We start from the raw sequence: 27409 nt of genomic DNA on the forward strand, positions 1-27409 counted from the left end.
TTAGTTAGTTTATTTATTTATTTTAGCTTGGTATAATCAAAGATGTTGTTGATTGAGCTTAAACAATATACTTTAAGTATTGAATGATCTTCAATATATTAAAAACATTATGATTGTTTAGGTGATTGTGCATCTATTTTTTTCATTTAATACTCATTCTTATATGTTCCATTCAATGTCAGTCACCATTAACTTATGAATTAGAATGTTATTTTTATTTAGATGTTTGTAAACATTTGATTGGATAAATCAAAGTGGATGGCAAAGGGCACTTCATCTATCTCATTATTACCACTATTATAAGTTACCTTGCCACTAATACATATTTCTACAAATTTTCTTTTTTTATCCAATTGGTTTCTTAAATGAACAAAAAATATGGTTATCTTCATGATGTAGTGATGAAACAAGCTAGTTTCCATCCCAGTCAATTTTATTTGCTTGTGTACTTCTCATACCTCTACCAAAATAGGATCTTTGAAACATGAAATGGACATCCAACAAAGAATAAAAGAAGGGAAATTAATATCAAATTTTTTTAATGATACCTCAGATGAATCCTTGTGGTCCAACCCAGTTCCTAGCTTTCCTTAACTTGTACTTACTTTTGCTTCCAAGTTGGGGAAAGAATGGGTGAGTTAAGGTGACACTACTCCTATAAGGATGTACCAAGTCGCCCAGTAGCTAGGTGAATTGGGTGAATTAAGGCATGGAGTCAAAATTGAGACCACTCAGGAGAAAAACCAAGCCCCAAGACAACTCCACCACAATTGAAAATTCTTTGTTAGTCACGTATTTAAAATGTAGAATCATTGAAAAAGAACGTGATATGTTTGACAAGATTCCTTATAGAAATGAAGTATCATTAGATGTTATGATTTCAAGATATAAAAATAATATAATTTTTGAAAAGGATTTTGAAACTTTCAACCAAATGCAATTATGAGGTGAAAATATAGACTTTGCAATTTTTGCCAATATCCTCCCATCCTATGTGAAAATTGATGCTTTGGAAGATATGGTACATGCACATCACATGATAAATGATAAACACTTTTTTCAAATGATGTAGCCATAGTTTCATTGGTAGACATGTATAAAACATGCGTGAGCTTAAAGATAAAGTATACAAATTGTTTGACATAATGAATCAAATAATTATTTTGTATGCCATGATTGTAGGATGTACAAATAATGGAAGCATAGTTAAGGAACATGAGGTATTTGACAAAGTGCCTCAAAAAAGTATATTTTCACAAAACCCCATGATTGCAATATCTTGAAAAAATGGATTGAAGATGCCATCCTAGGTTCATGAATAGATGGATATTCATGGATTGGTTGTAAAAACTCACTAAACGTTTGAGAAACTTAAACATTTATAATTCATTTATGCAACACCTTGAATTTTGTTTTAATACCATGAATAACACCAATTGAAGTAAATCCCATGTCATTCAAATCTTCTAAGAGAACTAATACTGTACTTACAAGATAAATGTTTCCAACAATTATTCCATGTATATAAAAACTTATTTCAAATGTAATATATTTGATGGCATTTTTCATTGCCACTAATGATGATATAGCTATTATTTACAAACATGGAAGAGATGTGAATGATGATATTGTGTCAAATAAATCCACTAATGGGATTTGCATTGAGAACTTCTAAAATGGAAGGGACAAGATATCATCACCTTGAAAGAAAAAAATATCAATATATCATTATTTATTTCCACATGGATGACCATCTATTATACTTCACTACTAAAGTAAATGAGAAAATCTATTAAAAAAATTTGTCAGCACAAAAAACCTACAAAGGAGTGTGTGTGTGTGTGTGTGTGTGTGTGCATAGAATAAATGATATCATATAACTAGGGGTGAGAAGCATCTAGAAAAAATGAGGCTAAGTCCATCTTGAACTAATCTAAACATGTGGAAAGTATCTTTCCAACATAGCTCATAATTGGTATATGACAACAATGAATTGTCACAAAAGGTAGAAACATTGTAACAACATCAATATTAAATATTTTATTGGTCCTATATTGTGTTAAGGAAAAACCAACCTAATTGATAGAAATGTGAGGCTATTAAATGTGTCAAACTACCTAGTATAACATAGAAGGTTGTTGCCCAAAAGGTGGAATCTTTAGAGGAAACCAAGAGTTCTTACCTCCCTTCGAATACAGAGGTTAGTGTAGGTCTGAACTTGGATGACGAAGAGGAGGTGGCTAAAATCATGAAGGATATGGGTAGGAAGAAGAAAAACAAGTCTAGGAAAGGAACAGAGAGAGGGATAAAGCAAGAGGTAAACTCAAAGGATGATTACAATGATGAGGAAGAGGGGATGGACACAAATAAGAAGAGAAATGTGAAAGAGGTGGGCACCAGTAAGACTCAGGTAAGAAGGAAGGATGACAACCCAGTCAAAAGGAAAAGGGGTGGTGAGAAGGAAGCTGAGAAGACATTTGGTAAGGGTAAGGAGATCAATATCGAAGCTTAGGAAGAGAGAAAAGAGGAAGATGGTTTGGCTAAAACCACTGTTACTCTTGATGCAAAGGGAAGGAAAACTACATGGATGAACTTTCATTCTAGCACTGCAAAAATGGGTTTGGTTAGAGAGCATATCCACCCAGAGGTTTTGGAGGGAAGGGATGGCAAAATTCAGTTGGAGGAGCTCATTGATCCGACTTTGGTGATTCAAAGCAATAATGCTAGAGAAATGGGGATGAACCTCCCAAACACTGATCGCAACAATTTGGTTGACGATTTTTGGTCCATTAAATTGATTTTCCATGAAATTAAAGAGATTAAGTTCAGGATACAGGGGCAGCCAAGGCCAAAAGGGGGGACAAGAATGTTAGAATTAGCAAGTTGGATGCAAGGATTTCTGAGATTGAAAAAAGAGTGGAAAGGTTGGAGAGCTCTCTCCATAGCTCAGCTAACCAGAGCCTCAACATTATAAAAGGTCTTAATGATAATATCATATAGCTTCACTTGATGATGGAGGAAAGCAAAAAGGGGAAGGAGGAAAAGTACAAAGAGGAAACCAAGGCAGTTGATGAAGATGATTATTTGCAGGTTGAGAGCCCAAGAAAAAGAAGGAGATCGAAAAAGAGGAAGAGGGAAGAGGAGGTATCTCTGGATGATAGTCAATCAAAGACTAATGAGGGTGAGGCCATGGGAGAGCTGGAGCTCAAGAATGTGGAGCTAGCCAAAGAAATGGTGCCCTGATCGATGTTTCTAGTTTTTTGTCTGTTCCCTAGCTTTTGGTTGTTTTTTTTACTATTGCTTTGATGCTAGACTTGAACTTTTAGTAGTATTTTTTTGTTAACTGGTGGGTTTCAGGAACCCTTGTAAAAAACCTATTTTACAAAAACATAAGCCTTTATCAAAGTGATATATTTTTTCTCTATTTAATAGAGCATATTTTTGTGTATACATAAAATGCTCTTCATTAAATTGTCCTTATCATTGTGCCATTTTTTCCTGATAAAAGTAATACAAAACAAAGAAAAAGGTATTCAACTTATACTCCATGCTAAGATCAATTCCCTCAAATTATCATAGAAATCAACTTTTTCTAGGATTTCCATGAGGGAATTGATGTTTTTATAGAATTTTCTCCTTGATTCCAACTTCTCATTTTTTTAATAAAATTTTAATTTCTATGAATTTCATTATACCTACTATGTACCTTAGGTTACACAATAATATAACCTCATAATTTGACACTATTGTTATTACCTCCACTATGTTGTATAAGTATATCTATTTAGATTGCATGCCAATTCATACTCCTTTTTATCTACTTACTAAGACTTCATAATTACACTCTTCTTTCATTCAACTATTACAATTTCTTCCCTTACCTCTTCATATACCTTCTTTTATCTTAAACTTGATATACACAACATCCCCAATTTTTATAATGATATGTGTTAGCCACACGATGGTACACATACCTATACCACATGTAACATGTCATGAGATACAATTTTTTTTATAAAACTAAATGGTTAAATGGTGGATAAACTTCCTCATGGTTCTGAATAACCATCCTCAATGGTTAAGAATCAATAAAATCATTCTTTTGTTGGTGAAAGCTCTAAATAACATGCTACATATAAGAAACATCCTAATTGTTCACAACTACCCACTTGGTAGATATTCTTGAAGATCAATTTGTTATCTTATTTTGATCTACTTATTTTTAGACATTAACATAATACTCATTTAAAAAAAAATAGACTAATCCTAAAACTTTGAAAGACAACTTTAAGTCAAGTTGAAATATAATAACTTTCTTCATTATACTACAATCTACAAACTAACTTAGCAAAAAAAATGACTACATTGAACCATTTTTCTAGAATGGTGTAATATTACCATCTACAACCTAGGGATGAACCTACATCAAACATTAGTTTGATAAAAAAATAAGCTTCATTTTACAAGACAAGGTAACCCTTACTAGGAAGTCAAACTCGCTACTTCATCAAATCATATTTCCATTTCTTAAGGTATACCTTAAGAAATCTACCATATTGCACTAATTTTAGTAGTAATATTTTACACTAATTTGATTTAATAATCTTCTATAGCATTTTGCTTATTATGTATCCAGTCACAATATTCTCCATCCCTCACATATGATTGCTTCATTTTTGGTTGCCATGTACATTTCCATTATATTCTTTATTGTTCAATATTCCATAACCAAGCTCCCCACATCAATTTTTTTTCTTTCTCATCCTTGTTAAAGAAGGAGACTATGGAGAACATATTGATATGATCAATATGTTTCAATCATTTTTTTGTCATTGATGTCAAACCTACTAATTGTTGGTAAGGCAATTGCTTATACGATTTAAGTACTATCACTTATTTGATTGATGAAGAGAATTTGATCAAAAGATGTAACAATAGCACCTAGAGGAAAGTTTGAGTTATGATATGCAAAGGAGTACAAGAATCAGTTAAGATAGTAATAGCATGATGTATTGATAATCTACTTAAGGTGACAAAGGCTAGTTACACTAAGCAAGTATAGAAGAACAAGTTAAACAAAGTTTGTCTGCCAAGCTTGACCGAGTGGATAGTAGGTGCCAAGAAAAGTCAATGCAAGCTGAGCAGAAAATTAGTTGGAGTCAAGTAAAAGTCTATTCTAGTGTATGTCGAGTAAAACAATGGATGTTGAGTAAAGTTTAGTTGATGTTGAGCACTAGTAATAAAGGGTTCATGCCAAGTGAATTTACAAAGGATGTCGAGCAACGCAGTATGTGTCGAGCATCAGAAGCAAGTTAATGCCAACTTGTTGCATTATTTGAAAGACTTTGAATTGGATGGATATGAACTGACAAGTTTGTTTTCTTGGATTGTATGAACCAAGTAGAAGATAAGATTGATGAGTTGGTGGCACAAAATTCAAGGTAAATTATTTTGAGGCAAATTCAAATAGGATTGAAGGAGAAGTTTCTAGAAGTGATATGGAATGAGGGGTAGATTCATTGAATCCTACCTAATCTTTCCTAACCCTAAATGGTATGATGGAGAATGAGTGGCAAAAGATTTCAATTTCCTATTTATAGGAATGGTTGGTCAGAAGAAAGGGTTGTCATGTGCGAGAACCTAAGGAAGTCAAGGAGTCAAGGGTTTTGCTTCATCAAGTGACCTAAGAGAAGAGTCTGCATTGGCATGTTAAGCAAAAAGGCTTAAGGGCATGAATACTTGAAGGGTGAACAAGCTATTAGAGCTGAAATGTGTGAAAGCCAAGAAGAATGGAGGACTAAAATAGAGATCTATAATCTATAAATGGAGTTGTAAGTTTTTATCAGATCAAGCCTTACTATTACTCTCTAATAATTGTATCAGTCTAGGGTAAAACCTTTAGATTAAGGTTGACCTAATAGTCATCCTTTAACCAGGTGATATTCCAAGTGAATGGTCTAAATTCCTCTAACAAGGCTCACTTCTAACAGGGTGATTGAAATCCTTTAACAAAGTCATATTTAACAGTGTGTATTGTAACCTTTAACAGGGTTGGCCTTTCACAGGGCATCACTTTAGAAGAGTGAAAAGAGTAGCATGTTATTGGTGGTTTTTCTTGAATTTGGTTTCCATGTAAATCAGTGCATCAAATGTGTTGTTGAATCTATTATGTTTCATGTTTACATTTTTGCAAATTGATTTGACAGTAACCTACAAAGTTTTAAGTGATTGCATAATCTTTTTGATGCATGCATGATGATAAATGTCTTATTTGTTCACTAAGCTATGAATTTTTTTTTTATACATCTAGACCTTGGATAATTGATTCACCCCCCATCTCAGTTATTCTAAAGAATTCCAACAATCCTTTGGTTGAAACTTCTATCCTTACATTCTATCACCTAGGTAGAAGCAAGCGGTTGGGTCTTAAATCTGGGGATGTCTGCGGATTGAGATCATACTCTCTTAGAAATGGGTGTTTGTTTTTAAAAATTGAGTACTCGTATTAAGCTCAAATGCCTGATTTGAATTTCGAAAAATGGGCACTTATATTTTAAAAAACTGAGTGCCCATTTTTGGAAAAATGAAAATTTTGGATTTTTTTGAAATGAGTACCCATTTTTCAAAAATTGGGTGCCCATTTAAAATAAAAGTAATTTTAATTCTTTTTGTGATTTAAGATGCATTTTAAACATCAATTTTAGTTTTTTTCAAAATGGGCACCCATTTTTTGAATTTCAAATAATGGGCGCCCATTTCTTACAACATGGGGTGGGATTTTTTTCTCCTGCCTTAGATTTCGATTCAAGATAGGCTTGGTGAGACCAAGCCTATGCCTTGATTTGTCAAGATTTGGCTAAGGCATTGAATTGACAAATTCAGAACTTGCCATAGTTTTTAGAGAGTCATCTCGATTAAATTTTTTTATGAAACAAAAACCCATTAGAGTTCTCACTATTCTAATATCAAAAATATAAATTTTATAGTGTTATGATTTAATTTACTATTTTTGTATTATTTTTTAATCAAACATGGTACCTAAATGTAAAAGAGTGAGGTTCACTAAAACTTCAATAACTTTTTTATTATATGGGTTTTCTTAAATTAATTCACGTGTCTTCAATCTACACACAATTATTTTGAAGTTTAAAAACAAAATATTTTTAGAAAAAGGTGAAATTTTGATCAAATTATGGTGTTCATACATAAGAGGTTTTAAAATTTACCTTTATAGCCAATTAAAAATTAATAATAATAAAATTATTCAATAAAAAATTAAGCAAAAATATTTTCATCAATCTTTGGTGTGTTAGGTAACTTCCTTCAAAATGATTTACAAAAATTCATTTATTTGTGTCAAATTATGGTGTCCGTGCATGAGTGTGGTATGGTCCCAAAACAAACATTTTGAAAAATTGGGGTTTAAAGATCCATACCAAAAAAACTTCTATCATATTTATATACAAATAAATTACATATTAAAAAATTAGATTCTGAGCACTACAATTTTCATTTCTAAAGTTTTTTTTTATATTCAATCTCAAAATACCTCAAATTTTGACATCAATCGACAAGAAATTTCAAAAATAGGAAAAACACTCCCCTTTTTTGCCCAAAAGTGAGACTGAACTTGTTGCACTTACCCACTTATGGTACTTATTTTGTATTTTAATCTTGTTTGGTCATCCAACACTAATAATTTGGAATTGATATATATCAGTCCTCTCCATCACAAACCCTTTCACTACTATAGAATAATACCTCACTTATCACTACAAATGTTTTTATATCATGTTGGTTCTACCATTCTCATCTACTTTACACATAACAATAACATTTGGGTGGAAGCTTGTAAATCCTTTTCAAAAATATATTATTTGCATATTCTACAATTATAAGATTCCATGAGACATCATGTATTTGAGGCATCCACTCAAAATTTCATGTGCCTTATGTACACTTCCACATTTTTTACATATGTCTACTGAAGCATTTTTAACTATAATTTTTGAGAGTAATCATTCTTCTATTGCGCTTTGATGGATGTTCATAATCTATTCAAATGCTCTCATTTTGGCTGAATAAGGGAGAGTACATTGGAAAATAAAATTAATTGGGATGTATCGCATTGACTATGCCATTATGAATACAATGTATTCTATTTATGGTATGCTATATAGACTTGAGATCTAGATGGTTATTTCCTTTTCTAAAACCATTTAATACTTAAAATTATATCTTCTTAATTAGTCAATTTTGTTTTGATTTTATAAAATATTATAGACGATGATCCAAACATCTTTCAAAACATTATGATTCCTCTCACTCCAATTTTTATTGTTAATCTGGGAGGATTCATATAGTGGCAATAAAATTATTGGTAAATATTTGACTTTTTGAATAAGTTTGATGATCAATCACATTTCTTATAACAAAAATTAGTAGGATAGTGAAGGTACACCATATAATTGAATAGAGAAAGTGGTTAAAAGAAATGAACAATTTAAATAATAATTTAATCAATGTGCATTACACTCAAAATATAATCAAGAAGACTACAACATTACATCCAACAAGAAATAAAGAAGTAACCAAGGAATATAAATGGAAAAATAGGAATTTCTCAGGTACCCAAGATGAGTTTCCTATAGTAATATTTTTTACTCATGAGATTGTAGCTATTATTGCAAATAAAAATACTTATAGAATTCTAATTCTTCATATCAAAAAAGATTGAAATGATAATTATTTACCTACTAGGAGTGGTTGCTTTCTTTTCTTCATGGGTCCTCCTATTTCACTATACACTCCCTTTTTCTAGATTTATCTTTGATGCACAGATGGTAAGAAGAAATAGGGCCAAAGGCACACCCAACAATCCAAACCAACCTTGTAGAGTAAACGCAATGGAAGCAAACACACAAAGAGAACATCACCATAGAGAGAGAACAAAATGATTTTATTGATTCATCAAATAATCAACATACATGCCTAGTTGTAAGGCCTTCTAGATTATAGCCAGATACAAATACATTCAAGATCCAAGATCCAGCTTCAAACATTAAACTTTATAAGTTCTTCTCCAACTTCTTAAGTTCTCCCCAAATCTCTATCAAAATATGCCCTAACTCTAGGCCTAAACACCCTATTTATACTTGCCAAAATGACTTACAGAAGATTCTAGAAGATTACATAATAGAAAGGCTAACCCTAAAATGGTTTGGACAAATCCCAAGAAAATATTGTATCATAAAAGTCATGATCAAAATTAAACATTCAAGTTGACTCCAAAAATATGGACAACTCAACAAAATGTTGCCACTCGACACATGAAAGGTCACTTGACACACATTGAAGAACTTGACACACACTACAGAGTGAGATGGGATAACATGCAAACCTAAATGTTAACATGATGCGGGATAACTTCAACTCAATAGATACTACAAAATTACTAGCACTCGATAATTGCTGCAACTTGGCAATGACTAAAACTTAGTAACAATTGGCAGAATGAACACAAATGAGCAAGATAATATGTCAACCTAGGGTGCTCCTACATCAAATAACCAAGGTAGAAAGAAATGATTCTCTTGATTCATTGAGATGTCACAACTTGAGCTGAATCCAAATCAGATTGAGAAATCCATGTAGCATCTTCAACTGGTCTATTCTTTCACTTCACCAAATATTCATAGTAGTCTTTTCCTCTTGTTCTTTTACCAACTCTCTGATCCAATATCTATTTAACCTCTTCAATATGCTTATTAGGATAATCATCATATACAAAAACTTCATCTGACTCATGATACTTATACAGATCAACAACATTGAATATAGAAGATATATCCATGTCATTAGGTAACTCAACTTCATAAGCATTACCACTATCAAACTTTCTCAAGATCTTACAATGTCCAAACTTCTTCATCTTCAGCTTACTGTATGTTGCAACCAGAAATCTCCCTTTCTTAAAATGAACCATCACCTCATCACCAACTTCAAAAGCATGATGTCTTCTAGATTTATTAGCATTCTCCTTGTGCTTTTGATTACACTATTCCAACTTTGGTTTCACTTCCTTATGCAAAGACTCCATAAAATCAAAAAATTCTTCTCCTGTAGCACTTCTCTTCTCTTCACTAGCAACATCCGTTAAATATGATAATCCTCTAGGCTTCATTCCAATAACAATATCAAAAAGTGTCTTCCCTGTACTTCTATTCACAAAACTATTATATGCAAACTCAGCTTGTGCCAATACCATCTCCTAATTATGTGTTTCATCTCCAACTAAGCATCTCAACAAATTACCCAAGCTTCTATTCACAATCTATGTCTATCCATCAGTTCGCAGATGGAATGTAGAACTAAATTTCAAATCATTACCCATCTTCTTCCACAAAGTTCTCCAAAAATAACCAACAAACTTACTGTCTCTGTTAGAAATAATACTTCTTGGTAATCCATGCAATCTAACAATCCCTTTGAAGAAAAGTTCAACAACATGCTTAACATTTGATGTCTTCTTACATGGTATAAAATGAGCCATTTTAGAAAATCTATCCACAACAACAAATGTAGAATCATACCCCTTTGTTGTTTTAGGCAATCTAAGAACAAAATCCATATTGATGTCACTCCAAGGTTTCTTAAGAATAAAAATAGGTGTATACAATCTAGTATTCTGACTTACTCCTTTTGCAACTTGACAACTCCACAACTCTTCACAAATTTTTGAACATCCTTATACATCTATGGCCAATAATACTTCTCCTTCAACAAGCTCAATGTTTTGTCAATTCCAAAATGTCTAGCCAATCCACCACTATGCTTTTCCTTAATCAAATTAACTCTCATAGAACTTCTAGGGATACACAACTAAATACCTTTGAACAACATAACTTCTTAAATAAAATATTCATCATACTTACTGATGTGATCTGTTAGATTTGGTGCTTTGCACTCTCTCTGCACTTTAGAAAAATCAAGATCGGTATCATACAACTCTTTCATGTCATCAAAACCAAGAACTTCAGCCTTTATTTTAGTCAAGAAAAAATGTCTTATGCTCAATGCATCAAAAAATTAGTTAATAACTCCACTCTTATGCTTAATCACAAATATAAAACTCTACAAATACTCAACCCATTTCATATGTCTTTGATTCAATTTATGTTGACTTCCCAAGTACTGTAAAACTTTATGATCAATATATAACACAAACTCCTTAGGAATCAAATAATGTCTCCACTTCTTCAATACTTGAACAATAACATAAAACTCTTGATCATACACATAATACTTCCTTTTAGCATCATTCAACTTCTCACTAAGGAGAGCAATAGGTTTACCTCCTTGACTCAATACAACTCCTATTGCACTACCACTTGCATCACATTCAACTTGAAATACCTAATTGAAATCAGGCAAATCCAATATAGGTAACTCAACAACCTTGTGTTTCATAGTCTCAAAACTCTTATGAGCTCCATGCATCCACTTGAATTCTTTTTATCTCCTCTCATTGTCTTATTCATAGCATTACAAACAACACTAAAATTCTTTATAAGCATCCTGTAGAAACTAGCTAAACCATGAAATGATCTTACCTCACCCACATTTTGAAGTGTAGACCATTCCAAAATTTCTTTAACTTTCTCGAGATCCATTCCAAAATTTCTTTAACTTTCTCAAACCATTAGCTGAAATAATAAATCCCAACTACACAATCTCCTCTTGCATAAAAGAACACTATTTCAAATTAATCATCAACTTTTTCTATTTCAATCTCTGCAATACTTGCTTGACATGCTCAAGATGTTCTTCCTTAGTCTTACTGAATATTAGAATGTCATCCAAATAAAAAATCACAAAATTACCCAAGAATCTCTTCAAAAATTCATTCATCAATCTCACGAAAGTACTAGGTGCATTAGTCAAACCAAAAGGCATAACCAACCATTCAGACAAACCATTTTTTTTCTTAAAAACAGTCTTCCATTCATCACCTTCTCTAATTCTGATATGATGATAACCACTTTTCAAATAAATCTTGGTAAAATGCTTTGCCCCACTCAAACAATCCATTATGTCATCCATCCTTGGCATATGAAACCTATATTTCACTACGATCTTGTTAATAGCTTTGGAATCAGTACACATTCTCCAGTCTTTATTCTTTTTAGGTGCTAATACAATAGGTACAACACATAGACTCAAAATTTCTCTAATCAAACCTTTCTACAACAACTCATGCACTTTTCTGTTACATTCTTCATTCTCTATAGGTGTCAATCTATATGGTTCTTTGTTCGAAAAACTAGCTCTAGGAATCAGATCCATACAATGAATTATACTTCTTACTAGTGGTAAACCATCAGGAATATCCTCAGCAACAATATCCTTATACTTGTTTAGTAATTCTGTAATTTCTACTGGTACTTGGTCAATATAACCAATTTTTGCTACTTGGTCATTACTACCAAAACTCAGTCCTCTAGGGATTATGGTAAAATAGACTTGATTCTTCTTCACTTCTTTTTCAAATTACTTTCCATTAACCATGCAAATTCTCACAATAGTACACTTACCTCATCTGGAATTTCAATCAAAGGCAACAATATTTGCTTCTTCCCATTTACCCAAGGAGTATATTGATTCAATCTTCCATCATGTATAGCATATTTATCATATTTGCAAGGCCTACACAATAAAATATGACAACAATCCATAGGCATAATATCATAAAAAACTTCATCAAAGTAATGTCTAATCTTGAACTTCACAATGCATTGCTCACTTACCAATATCTTATGCTCATCTTTGATCCATGAAACATGATAGGGTTTGGGATGCTTTAGTCTCTGCAACTATAACTTTGTAACTAGCTCTTTTGATGCCAAATTTGTAGAACTTCCACTATCAATGATCACCTTGTAGCATTTTCTAGCCATCTTACATCTGGTCTTGAAAAGACTTCTCCTTAGGATAGGTTCCTCATCACTTCCCTTATTACATAAGGTTCTTCTCACCATCTAATTTTCTCAAGCCTTAGGTCCACTAGGTGAACCCTCAATGTCTCCTTGAATCACAACATTTATGTTGCCTTGCCCATTTTCAGAGGATCTACATTCAAAAGATCTATGCCCTTCTTTACCACATCTAAAATAATTACCACGAAAAATACCTCTAGAATAAGAATTACCTCTTCCTTAATAAGAACCAGTACCTCCTTGGTATGAACTACCACCTTTCTACTTGGTCTTGTCTTTGTCATCATTCTTCCTATTAGATTTATCTTTATCTTGCACAGAACTATCAAATTTTCCACCTTCTCCATTTGATCTACCTTTTCCTCTATGGAATATACCACCTCTACCTCTTCGTCTTTGTTCACACTTCTTTGTCAAGATCACCTTAGCTTTCAAGGCATATTGATATGCTTCTTCTACACTTTCCAATTTCACAAAAATTATCTCATCTTGAATTCGAGATCTCAATCCATTTAGAAATCTTGCAATTTTCTTAACATCATCATCCACATGTCTAAATCTAATGTCCAATCTATATAATTCCCCAGTATACTCTTTCACAATCATGTCTCTTTGTCTCAATTTTTGCATCTTTCTTAGCAAGCTAACTTGGTAATCAATAAGAAGGAATTTTTTCTCTACCTTATCCATCATCTTCACCCAAGTTATGATCTTCTCCTTTCCTCTCCTTTGTCTAGTAGTTTACAAATTCTCCTACCATAGTGAAGCAAGACCTTTCAGCCTAATAACTACAAGTTTCACCTTCTTGTTATCAAGAGAGTTTTCATACTCAAAGGACTTCTCCCTATTAGAGATCCAATCCAATGCAACATTGGTGTCCAACTTTCCATCATAAGGAAAAACTTCTACAATAGGCCTTGAATGTGCCCTAAACAATACTCTCAATAATCTTTCCTCATCTTGGTCTTCTTCAAGTTCTAGATTAGGATTTGGTGCTATCGCTTCATCATCACTCACATCATCAAGATGCACTCGTCTCCTCTGGACTGTCTCCACAACATCAAATTTGGCTATAATTTGTCTCAATATATCCAATATGGCATTGGCAGCATCATAACCATCTTTACAAATCAGGTTCCTACAAGATCATAACCCTCTACAAGTTATAGGTCAAATTTGCAGACCTACAACCCTATAACAAAATTTGAATCAGTGTTCTACATGATCCAATCTTCACAAGGACAAACCTCAATCTTTGATAACACCTGATGCAAGGATGATAAGAAGAACTAGGGCCAAAGGCACACCTAGCAATCCAAACTAACCTTGCAGAGTAAACATAATGGAAGCAAACACACAAAGAGAACAACACCACAGAGAGAGAATGAAATACTTTTATTGATTCATCAAATAATTAGCATACATGCCTAGTTGTAAGGCCTTATAGGTTATGACCAAATAAAAAATATATTCAAGATCTAAGATCCAACTTCAACAATTGAACTTTCTAAGTTCTGCTCCAACTTCTCTAAGTTCTCCCCAAATCTCTACCAAAATTTTCCCTAACTCTAAGCCTAAACACCCTATTTATACTTGCCAAAATGGCTTACAGAAGATTCTAGAACATTACATAATAGAAAGGGTGACCCTAAAATGGTTTGGACACATCCCAAGAAAAGATGATATCATAAAAGTTGCGATCAAAATTAAACACGCAAGTTGGCTCCCAAAATATAAACAATTGAGCAAAATGCTGCCACTCAACATCAATAGGTTCACTCAGCACATGAAGGATCACTTGACACATGAAGGATCACTTGGCACACACTGAAAATCTTGACACACACTATAGAGTGAGATGGGATAACACGCTAACTCAAATACTAATATTGTGTGGGATAACTTCAACTCGGCAATTGCTGCAACTCGGCAATGACTACAACTCAACAACAACTAGCAAAATGAACACAAATGAGTAGGATAATAGATCAACCCAGAATACTCTTGCATCAACCTTGTACTTCTCTTTTCCACATCCACAAATATTTGACTGGGTTGCTTCATCACTAAATGGTGGTTACTTTTGCATCCAGCTGCAATGGTTTGATGTTGTAATGTGATCTTTTGTGTTTGGGTTCAAATCCCTCTCACTTCCATCTTGATCAAAAACATTCTCGGACATGTAACTACCAATAGACTCCCCTCTCTAACTCCATTAATCATGGTTTTCCTAACTATATAATGAAAATATCTAAAATGATGCATGCATAGATTAAATGGTGCAAGAAAAGGAAGATTTGTGCATAAGAATGTTTGCATTTAGCTATACCACAATCATATTCAAATTTTGTAGTAACCTCAAAATTTTGAGGCCTTTGGTGTTTCAGAGTGTTTATTATGAAATAATTTTATATAACTAAGGGATTTTGGCTTGTAAAATACCCCAATAATTCATGAATAAGTATTGTTTAGTAGTATAGTAGTATTTTTTATCGCAGTAGGAAGCTTCAGTGAGGACATGTATCATGACTTTGTTTCTTATGTTTGTTTTGTATACATTGATTTATGTTCATTATTATATGTTTTATGTAAATGTAGATGATAAAGTTTGAGGTGTTCCAAAATTCTAACAGTTGAGTTATGGTTTCCCTATTCATTCAGGGAATTTTAGATGAAGTTTGGCTATAATTTGATGACCACTTTGAAACATCACACATTAAGAAAAAAACTTAAGCTTGGAAAAATTAAGTCAACTTTGACTATTTAACACTGTTGGCCTAGGTGTCAGTCATTAGTGTACGGTGTTTTTAGCCATGACAATTTGACATGTTGAACATCGTTTGTAATATCACTACACAAATTTGTATGGAACAAATTTGAGCTATGTTTAAGATGTTGAATTTGTAAGATATTGTGTCCTTGAGCATGGAATTTATAGCTGGTCTCTCCGATCATTTTAATGAAAGTATTTTTACATTTTTGCTATATTTTTGTATATGTCATAAATTTTTAAGACTAGAACATAATAGAAAAAAGAATAAATTGAAAGCGAACAAGATGAGAAATGGTTGGCATGTTTTCATTTTCATTGTAGAGTTTTTTCTTGAATAAGAAATTCAACTATTTTTATTTATGTTTTAGTTCATATCTGCAACATTCATCATCTCATGCTTGAAAAAAATTTAAAATCGTAATCAATATATTTTTCATCAATGCTATTAACACACATTGTTTGTGCACATTGTAAGTCACTTGAAAATGAGATCCTTCTAGATACATTTATTACGTTCACGCATTGGACAATCTACAATAAAATAAACACTATCACTGAAGTACAATGCATATATTGCTACAGAAATCCAATATTTTCATGTGTCAAATAAGTCGACCAATAATATCAATATCATAGGGATCAATAACACATCATTAGTGAGAAGCATATCAATATCAAAACTCTAGTATCATGTAATATATTATGTGCTTAAAGTGTAAACCTTCCAAATTCATTTACATTTCCAATTTCAATGGTGGAAGCTAGAAATGAAAGCATGAATAGAATCCCATTTATTAATTTCTACCTTAATTCATGTCCCTAAAAAACTGTTGAATGGGCATGGGAAGAAAGATCGACACCTTAGACATCAAATCATCTTCATTATCGTTGAATCAAGAAGTTTTTTTGTTTTGAACAAGGAAATTATATGCATGAATCAAGCAAAAGTGGTTCTAATAGTGAAATCTTGTCTACATATATGATGTTTACATTTTCCTTTTCTTATATTCTATTACTTATTTTTTGATGATAGATCATGTTGTGTGATTCAAAATATTGATGATAATATTTTTTACAAAATATAATGTAAAATATTTCATAAACATTCATATGAATTGTGAAAATCAAATAGCTTTAAATGTTGATGTTTTTCTTCATCAATTCTATGCCAACAATCTAGGAGTCCCCTCTTTTGTTTATGAAATCATAATAGTTTTTTACCTTAAGCTATATAATGACCTTACATTTGAGTAGAGGGTTCTTGTCTAAGAGGAGGAACACCTACAAGAGAATTTGATATTTTCATAGTTTCTTTTGTTTCCCTTTGTACAACCTAAGATCGTATTTTATTTAGATGGTTTTTATCATTTGTTATTTTTTATCTTACAAGTATACAATTCATCTATTTAAGAAGCATGTTAATAACGTAACATATATACCAATTTTATTTTAAAAATGATACCTCTCAACATTATTTTACATTATTTTTCTAAAATATAGGTTGTTAGTTGCATAATTTATTTTATAGACTTGTGATCTAGATTGTTATTTCATTTTTATAACCATTTCTTATTTGAAACTTTGTCTCTTTTATCTAGCCATTTTTGTTTCCATACCAAGGAGGGTGCAAGAAGAATACATGTACACTTTTCAAATGATCTTTATGTTTTTATAAGTTTTTGATTATTTACTTTTATAGTTGCTAAGAATGTCCACACAATTCATAATAATTGCATATTACATATAGAGGCACATTTGAATGAAGAGAAATGTGGCTAAAAATAAGCATATCTACACAATTTCTATTTTAGTTTTATCTCTACTAGATATATAGTCCATTATAGAAAAAAGATAATAATGGTCCATTATTATTCACACTCTGAAAATACAAATAGCGAGAGTCTATAAAGACAAACATTACTTAAATAGTTTAAGTAAATTTGTAAAACAGACACACACATAAAATGAAAGGCATCAATAGACTTTTTGTGTGTTGGTTCTAAACAAATCCATCATTTGTCCACTAATTCAATTGAGTGTTTCTAAACAAACCTACTAGAAATTGAGAATCAAATCTAATACAAGACTCTAATACCATAAAAGAGAATGTTGAAAACAAAATTATAAAATAGATTCGACTCAAATAACTACAACAACTTAAAACATAAAGATGTCTCCGTAGAAGAAAAATCACACTAAGAAACAACATCACCCAAACCCAAGTAAAAGAAAGGAGCTTGAAGACATTTACTATGAAGAAGAAAGGTGTTGGAGATTTTTCACAATGCTAGTAAGGACATAGTTCATAAGGGCCTCAGTCTCCTCTTTGGAACACCCTTCAACAACGTTCATCTTGTAATAACATTTAAAAAAATAGTTGCCATCTTAATGATTTTTAAGGGTATCATTAAGAGATGACCATTAAACATTTGACCAAAAATGAGAAGATTTAATAAATGAGAGAGAGTGTCATATTAGAAATTTAAATATAGTGAATTCTTTTTGTTTTCTATATTCTCTATAAATCTTTGGGTGGGGAATTTTTTTTAATAGTTTGACTTCCATTAGATCCTCCTCCTTTGGTTGTTTGTTATTATTATTATTTATTTTAGCAATCCTTCCACTCTTTCCCATGATTTCTTCTTGTTCTTTCCTCCTAGACTAAATAAAGCCCTGTTTGGTTTCAAGACTTGGGTAGGAATAGGAAAATATAAATACCTACATTTGCCAATTTGACATTTGCTTGCATAAAACAAATTTGGAATTAGAATTCACCTATCCTAATTTGACCCCAAAATGAGCATAGAGGAATTCCTAAAAAAAGATGGAATAAGAATAGCTTATTCTTATTCTAGTTTTTAATAAATCCAATTTGATGGGTTGTCGGGTCTGTAACTTTTCAGTTTGATTGTATTTTGGCACTCAAATGCATTTTTGGACTATTTTCTCTATTCATCATAAGATATAAACTAGGTCAATATTATTTAAGGTTTAATATGTGGTTTTTTTATAAAGACAAAAAAGAATATTATTAGATTTGTTATCGTTCCTAAACTTTCATAAAATTATTTTTACAAATAAATCTTGTATTTAGTCTTATAATTAAAACTATGTTGAAAGATCATTTAAATATCATATTAATGATCTCGACTTATTTGTATTTTTTATTTTCTTTAATACATTTAAAAATAGAATGATTTTAGTTTTGATCTTATACTCATTAAAACAATTTGATTTAATTTAGAATTAAATTTATAATATACAATATAATATCTCCTTTGAGTTTCGATGAATTTCAAAGGTTGTGGTATATCTTTCACTTATAAAGTCAATTTAAAATATAAAATAAAGGCTAGTTAAAATAATTTAGCTTTTTAAAAAAATAATAAAAATTTAATTTTTATAAATAAAAAATCTTGTTTATTTAAAAAATATTACCAAACTAAAAGAAAATTTTAATTACTAAAAATTTAAAAAAGAACTTATTCCAATTCCTATTTCAATTATTGCAACCAAACATAGAATATGCATATTTCAACTCCTCTTCCAAGTCAACCATACAGGTCCAAATGATATTTCAAAACTTATTTTAATAATGCATGAATACTAGAAGAGAGCTTATTCCAACATAGATGAATGTTGCATTTGACAATTCTTGCAGCCAAACGAGCCCTAAATGAATTGGTGGCAGCTAAATAGGTATAATGATTCGATCGAGAATGAGAATATCAAAATAAAAAGATACCAGATCTTAATGTTGAGTATATGTTTGGTTCGACTTCCATATCCTTGATCCTAGGGTTTTGTCTCAACTTCCATTTTGATTATGTCGGTATATAATGGGAGAGCGTGTCAAATCCATATCATATCTTAAATACTTCGATTTCAAATAAAAATTCAAACAAAAACATCTATATTTTATCAAACATTGTGTATAAAATTAAAGAATAATGAACTAGGCAAAAATTGATCATTAGCATAACAAGAATTATACAGAATCTTTTTCTTTTAAGGTAACATCTTAGCTATCTAAGTGTCTACTTTATCTAATATATTATAGTAGATAAACCAAACCTCATACATTGTCATTTATCTTCACGTATCTTATATTTAAAAAGTTATAAATACTATTGGGATTAGACTTTTGGTGTAAAGTCTAAGTAGCCTAATTCAAAAAATAAATTTTGAAGATGTAATATAGGTTTTGATGCTTCCAAATTCACATAGGCTCAATAGAATGAAGCAAAACAAGTTATTAATCGTCTAAAATTATCCTTATAGGTATTTTTTCTATTACAACACAATCATTGAATTGCCAAACTTTAAATGACCTAAAGCTCTGTAATTCAAAATTGTATAGAGGAAGTCATTGATTCAATTTATTTATTTTTAAAGTTGGTAAAAATATTTAAACACAAGTCCCCTCTCACTCTCTTTGTTCTTGTGGTTCAATTTATGTTATGTTTAGACTTGGACTTAGATGATTATCTCCTTTCTAAAATCATTTGTTATTGTTGGAAATTATGGGTCCTTGTAGAGTCACTTTTGTTTGTATACTTGATTCAATGCCATTTATTCTTTCAAATCATTTTTGGCATATTTTTCTATTTTACCTATTTATCTCATATCATTACTAAAAGTCAAATTTATAAATTATTCCACAAATTGATGAAAAACACTAATATTTTTTTTGTGGCTTTCACATTTGTATTAGAAAATATTAGCACACGATATCGTATATTATCTTGTCTAGGGCATTATTTTATTTTTATTTTTGTCTTTGAAAAATACATGGGATACAATCTATTTCAATATTTTTAATATGCACTACTAGAAACACCTATACAATTAGAAGGGATTTTTTCTATAATAATTAAATTACAATGCTAAAGTTAAATAAATAAATTATATCTATAAATATTGATCAAAACAAAATAATATGATTAAAATATCATCCTAGAAAATTGAATATAAATTATAAAATACATTTTATGCAAAACTATAATCAATTCAAAGACAATTATTGCTACCAAGGTTCAAATGAACATAAATGTTATATATTTAGGTTGCTTCTAGCAACTTCAAAGATGTCTATCTACAAGAAACTAAATTAGGGACACATCCTTGTATGCGAATATGCCATTATTATAGCATACTCATGTATCGCACTTGTAGTAGTAAGAAGAGAAGAAGAAATACATGAGAGATGTTGAAAACAAAGAATGAGATATCATAAATGTAACTAATGTTGCAAAGCCATGTAATGAAATGCATATGATAATGTATTACAAGAACACTTGATCAATAGATAAGATGACAAGATCTTTATTATAGGTGTATGGATGTTAATATTATACTTCTTCTTTTGCTAAATTAAGTCTTTTATCTAGTTCTTATTTACACACTAAGAAAATTGTGCCACAGTAGATAGTTAAATTCAAACAACTAGTTTGCATTTTCCCCATCAATAGTATTATCTCATTTTGAATATAGTGTACTGTGAATCTTTGCTTATTCTTTATATTGATACCTAGGATGTATATTTAGTATTTTGTGATTTTTCAAGGACTACAATAGCAAAATTTTAGTAAACTAAGGTTGGGTATTCTCTTGCAAAGGCTTGAGCCTCTTGATACATCATAACCAAATTGATACTATGAATTATAAATTGGTTTAGGAATTTGGTTCTAGAAGTTTTTTCACAAAACACTTTTCCTAGGGTAAATTATACCATTGTCATATAATCTTTACATGTTAATATTTTTCCATTTGAAAACACTAAATTATATTTCACAAGCCTTCAACTCCTTATTTCTTATCATAGGAAGTGTTTCCGCAATTTTATGTGACTAGCATTAAAAACATCATGTTTTAAAAATCATTATTGAACATCCTTTAGTTTTCCATCCATGTCCTATTTGTATCCTTATAGTTTGGGATGAATTTATTCCTATGCATGTCACATGCCAATTTGGCTTCTCATGCATTATTCATATTACAAACAATATGCACATATATTTGGCTAGGAGACAAGTTTGAATGATATTTTTCCTTTTGTGGATTGTACTATTATTGAGATGGTCCATCTAAAGAAGTGTATTGATAGATAAGAAAAAATATTTGAACAAAAATATTCTATCAAATCTCATGCAATTCTTTGGCTTATCTTGCACCAAGTGCATTTGTGGCACCTTTGTTTGATGGTAGAAGTGGTACATTATTACATTTAGGGAGCTTCATTATTATGTGCTTGTAATATAGTCATACATTGACACAATTTTAATTATTGCCAAAAAATTATTTAATTTCTTTGATAGATTTGGCTAGTATTTCAATGAAACATTTTCATTATAGTCTTGAGCTAAATACTAGGTTGTTTCCCTCATACATTATAACTAAGAAAAAGGAGTAAATATTATTGAAGTTTGTGCATTATGATTTCAAACATTACTTACTACTAAGATTTATATCTAAGAAGATAATGACCTTTAACTCATGTTTTAATAGATTGTTTACATCTAGTACTTGAAATCCAAGTGTATTTCATCCATCATCATTCATTTTGAGATTTATGCACCACAATATGTAAATGTGAGTATGCTTATTAACCATTTCTTTTACATGTTAATGTATTTCTATCACTTTGTCACATATGGATAATGTAGATAAAAAGGATTAACCTAATTCACTACATTAGATGATCTTGCACATGTTAGATCAAAGAAACTTTTGGAACACATGATCTAATCATCCTTTGGTTAAGCCAATTTATATTAAAGCTTACACAACACAATTCTAAGTACTTTCTCATTTATCATTACATAAATGGAAAAATTGTCTAGATAGATGTGTATTCAAACATCAAGGTCAAAATCTTATAGATAAAGGGAATGTAAACATTAAGTGTAATAATATGCATACAACTCCATTTGATGAAGTTTCTTCCAATGTTCCTCAAAAAAATTGGTATGCTTCATAACTTTCTTCATATTGAGATTACACATAAACCAAAAGAAAAATTATGCAATGAAATATCTAATATGATTATTTGAGAGCATAAATCACAAGTAGCCTCTCTACAATCCCCTCATGTTCACAATAACACAATCTAAAATGATATGAATGGTCCCACAATAACATGTCTTAAAAGTTTTCACACTAGATGTGGATGATTGCATTGGTTAGATATCCCCAATTTCCTTTCTTACCACTGGCCACACTTTATATTTTTAGGTTTCCTTTTACATTGGGTCATATTTGTTGTAATTTCCCTTCTTTATTTCTTCATCTACTTTGTGTTTCCTAAAGGCTTTGGCATTTTATTGATATTGACCTATACCTCATATTTTTATTTATTTCCTTCCCTAGTTTGGTTCATCCTTTTATGTGCACTGCTTGACACCTATATGTTTTTGTGTCCTTATTTTTTCCACATGTTTTCATTTCTTTTTCTCACATTCTCATTGCAATAAATTGAATATACATCATCATGCATATCTATTTATGTGTCTAGAGATTTTGTATTCAATTTTTCTTATTAATGCTAGTTTAGTCCACCAAGGTGTATAATATAATATAACCCATGTTACAAGCTAGGGTTGTCATTGCATCAAAAGATTGACTTGTAAATATAGAACACGCGAGGCAGTTAAGCCATGCCATGAATCTTAAAGGGGAACATTGGAAGTTAGTCTAACAATCCCCCCCTCAACATTATCTAAGGAGATTTGAACTTGTGACCAAGCTTTGATACTACTTGTTATAATCTAGGGCTATTGTTGCACCAAAATATTGACTTATCAATTCCCAATAAATCCACTAGATTTATATAACATAGGAGGTGGTAAAGCCATGTTACAAATCTTGAAGGGGAACACTGGCAGTTAGTCCAAACAACCCATTCACCCATGAACATGGAAAGCTACTTAGACATTGTAATTTTTTAATTTATTAAGACGGTAAAAATTGGGTATAGAACCCCTTATAGAGTACAATGCACCAAGTAAAAATTTTAAAGTGACAACCACCTTGACTTTGATATATCTAGAAAGTGAAGGAATTTTTTTAATTTTTGTTGTGATATTTTTTAAAGATCATTCATACGTAAATCCTAGATCAATCTTGCATATGTAATTAATTTCATTGTAGTTAAGATCGATTGTGCAAATGTACAACATCAATCAAAAAATAATTTTGACCCAATTCATATTATTAGATATTCATTAATTTAAGACAATTAATTTTTTTTAATTGTGATACTTTTATAAGATACCATTAACATAATTTATCCATTCTACTCATTCTCTCTAATTTAATTGAAAACACACATAAGCATTCATACCAATCCTAAAGCTTGGCAAATCTGTGTTTGTTACTATCCTCCCAAGCAATGAGTTTCTCTACAAAATAAAAATGACTACTTTCCTTGTTGATTGACAAGTGTATTTTACAACAACACACAATGCCCGTACCCAATTTAGGAAATCTTATATTCTCATGTCATTTATTTCCTTTTTTTATATCATTTATTATTTGAAAAATTATCTTCTTATTTAGCTAGTCTTGTTTTGAGTTTATAGACAATAGAAGATGGTCCAAGGACCTTCCATATCATTGTGATTCTTCTCACTCCATCTGCTCTTGTCATATAATTTATTCTATTTGTCACATGTGCTATAGACTTGTATTCTTGAGGGTTAAATTTCCTTTTTATTTGCAATTCTTATTTAAAACTTTGCATCTTTTATCTAGCCAGTTTTGTTTGAATCTTGTTGCCATGCCACCTACCATTTATTTGAAGTTACATTATTTATTTATTTAAAACAACTTATAAATTATTCACATTTTAACCATCTATCAAACACTACTGATTACACATTTTTGTTGGTTTGCATATATTGATGGAGCATTAATTCCAGAGTGCAAGAAGAATGTGTGTACACTTTTGAGATGATATTTATGTTTTCACAAATTTTTGAATATTTACTTTTGTATTTAATAAGAATAGTTTGCAACAAATGTCATATTACATTCACATGCACATTAAAGTGAAAACATAATATGCTCTAAAAATTAACCTGTTACACAATTTATTTTAATTTTTCATATTTATTTAAAAGTCATAATAATCACACAAGGTACATAGTCCATCACTCAAAGAAGATGAGGATGATCCATTATTACTCACATCCCAAAAGTACAAATGACTAGTCTATATTGACAAACATCACTTAAACATACAAGCGAAATATACACAAGCACGCAAAATACACACATGTATGAAATTAGGACAAGAGATCATTTGTTTGCTGGTGAAGTTGAATAGTTCTGAATGAGCCTGCCATCTCTCTACTAGTGAAGTTGAATGGTTCTGAACAACTCCACCACCCATCTCTAGTGAAGTCAAATGATTCTAAACAAGCTTACCAAGAACCAATGATCAAGTCTAGTGCAAGATTTCGACATCATAAGAAATGATATTGAGAACTAACTTTGACGAACTCACAACGACTTAAAAGATAAAAGAAACCCCATACGAAGAAACATCACACGTCACAAACAACACTACCCAGACCCAGACCAAAACCCAAACCCAAACCCAAGCAAAATGAAGAAGATTGAAGGCATTACTATGAAGAAGCGAGCTGTTCCAGATTCTTGACAACGCCAGGAAGAACATAGCTCATAAGGCCCTCAGTCTCCTCTTTGGAACGCCCTTCAATGGGCTTCATCTGGTACGACCATTTAAACAAACAGTTGCCATGCTCCCTAAAGAGTTCAAAGGTTGCCTGGTACCCAGCATAGCCAGGCAAGTCGGTGTCTGTAGTGCGAATGGTAACAGAATGTTTTGCATCGTCCTGAGCGATCAGCTCTTCTACCAGAAAAAAGTCATTTGGCATGGACGGCATGGATGTAATACAGCGCCGGACAGCACCAACACCATTTTCAGGCTTTCCTTCCACTTTTTCAGACGATTTTATATCTGGGAAAAACTTGTGTTGCCCGTAAAAATCACTTACAATCTTCCACACTTCCTCCAGAGGAGCCATGATCTTTGATTCTACACAACCCTGCCATAATTTGGAGCTCGCCATCTTCTTTCCTCAGCAGACAGAGCAAGAATAAACAGATGGATTTGTGAGACATTCGGGAATCGCTGGCATATAAATAGGTGCAACGATCGACTAGGAAGTATAAGATTAAAATAAAAAGATGCCATTTTGGCTTGACTTCCATAATGTTTGATTTAGATAGGGTTCTGTCCCTTGCATGTAGTTAGACTATGTGGATATTATAATGAGAGAGAATTGGAGCGGGTACAATGTCTTACTCACTTGTAGATTTGATTTGAAATGAAAACTTGAACTAGAACTAGAATATATGAAAACTTGAACTAGAACTAGAATATCTCTATTCTCTCAAATGTTGAATAGATCCTATGTTTTGTCTTTACTTGTTTATTATGCCATAGGCATTCCTCATATGAAGTGAAGGCCATTGAATACATCACAATCGATGAATACTAATTTGTGTGTCCCCTCTGAGAGACAAAAATCTTCTCATCTTACTAGTGACCATTAAAAAATATTCTTATCTGGTTATAACTCAATTCGCAAGGGAAGCAGGGCATGCCCAACTTCAGAAGGGGCAGCTCTAAGCATTATGATATTTCCAAACAAGTGCTACATCGTGGCTTGTATTTGCCTTAAATTTAATTAGTTGTATTAGAATAATAAATTAATTTTAATAATTGTTAAGAAAGTAAATTTGTTTGGTAGTAACGATAATATTTATTATAATTTGATCAATTTTTTTCATACTATTCTAGATGAAACTTTAACATAAAAATTGTAATATAGGATAATAGAGAAGAAAGATTTTAAAAATGAGGTTTTTTGGTTTGATTACCTTTTTATATTTATGATTTATTTTTTTCTATTAGAAATAAGAGATACAAAAAGGAGGAGAACCAAAAAGGTCACCATGAGAGAAAACAAGGAGGCCAAGCCTCACCATAGAGAATCAGAAACCACTGTACATTAAGTCAGAAGAATAACAGAAAAGTAGAGGAACAATCTAGCCAAGAATATCATAGGGCGTATCCACCCACGCTGTCCACCCTAAGGGGCCCTCCATCCAAACAATTCGTTTGTGCTCTTGAATGTGCATCAACATGAATAATTCATTTTTTCTAGCATGCCCTTTCTCTTTGATCTCCTTGGTCAGCCTATTACAAGCATGTGCGAACACTTGCAACTCATCCAAAGTTCTACGCCATCGGTACCCATCATGCAGGAACCTTCTCAATTTCTCCTGCTCAATCAACATGGTAGCCTACACCTGCAAGTAGATATTAAAATAAGAGAGTTTTCGAAAAAAATTCAGTAAGACCCATTTGCTTACCTTGGTACCTTTCCTCATTCCTGCATTTCCAAATCTGCCAAAGAATATTAGATGATAAAATATTCCAAAATAAATTGGTATCTTTAGGAAGACCATCAATATGTCCAAAAATAATATCAAGAATGGTAACATCAATAGGATAGACAATGCCAAACATATTCCATAATTCTTTAGCAAAAATACAGTCAAGAAGGATATGTCTACCAGTTTCAGGAACCCTACAAAAATTACAAGTATC

The 27409-nt window shown here is 31.4% G+C and overlaps 1 protein-coding gene across 1 annotated transcript; it reads right to left on the reverse strand.

Annotated features, from left to right (window-relative positions):
• Nucleotides 1–24965: 24965 nt before the first annotated feature.
• Nucleotides 24966–25916, reverse strand: LOC149551369 (uncharacterized). The gene has a single exon (XM_089789675.1). The coding sequence runs from the start codon at nt 25860–25862 to the stop codon at nt 25398–25400; it is 465 nt and encodes a 154-aa protein (XP_089645801.1). The 5' UTR covers nt 25863–25916; the 3' UTR covers nt 24966–25397.
• Between the last annotated feature and the right edge of the window lie 1493 nt (nt 25917–27409).

This window comes from Cupressus sempervirens, chromosome 6 (genome assembly GCF_028749045.1).
Source record: "Cupressus sempervirens isolate cs-2001-9-10 chromosome 6, ASM2874904v1, whole genome shotgun sequence".
Taxonomy (NCBI): Eukaryota; Viridiplantae; Streptophyta; class Pinopsida; order Cupressales; family Cupressaceae; genus Cupressus; species Cupressus sempervirens.

Excerpts from the sequence above, each read along its gene's own strand:
- LOC149551369 (XM_089789675.1), bottom strand. The coding sequence starts at position 25,862 with ATGGCGAGCTCCAAATTATGGCAGGGTTGTGTAGAATCAAAGATCATG.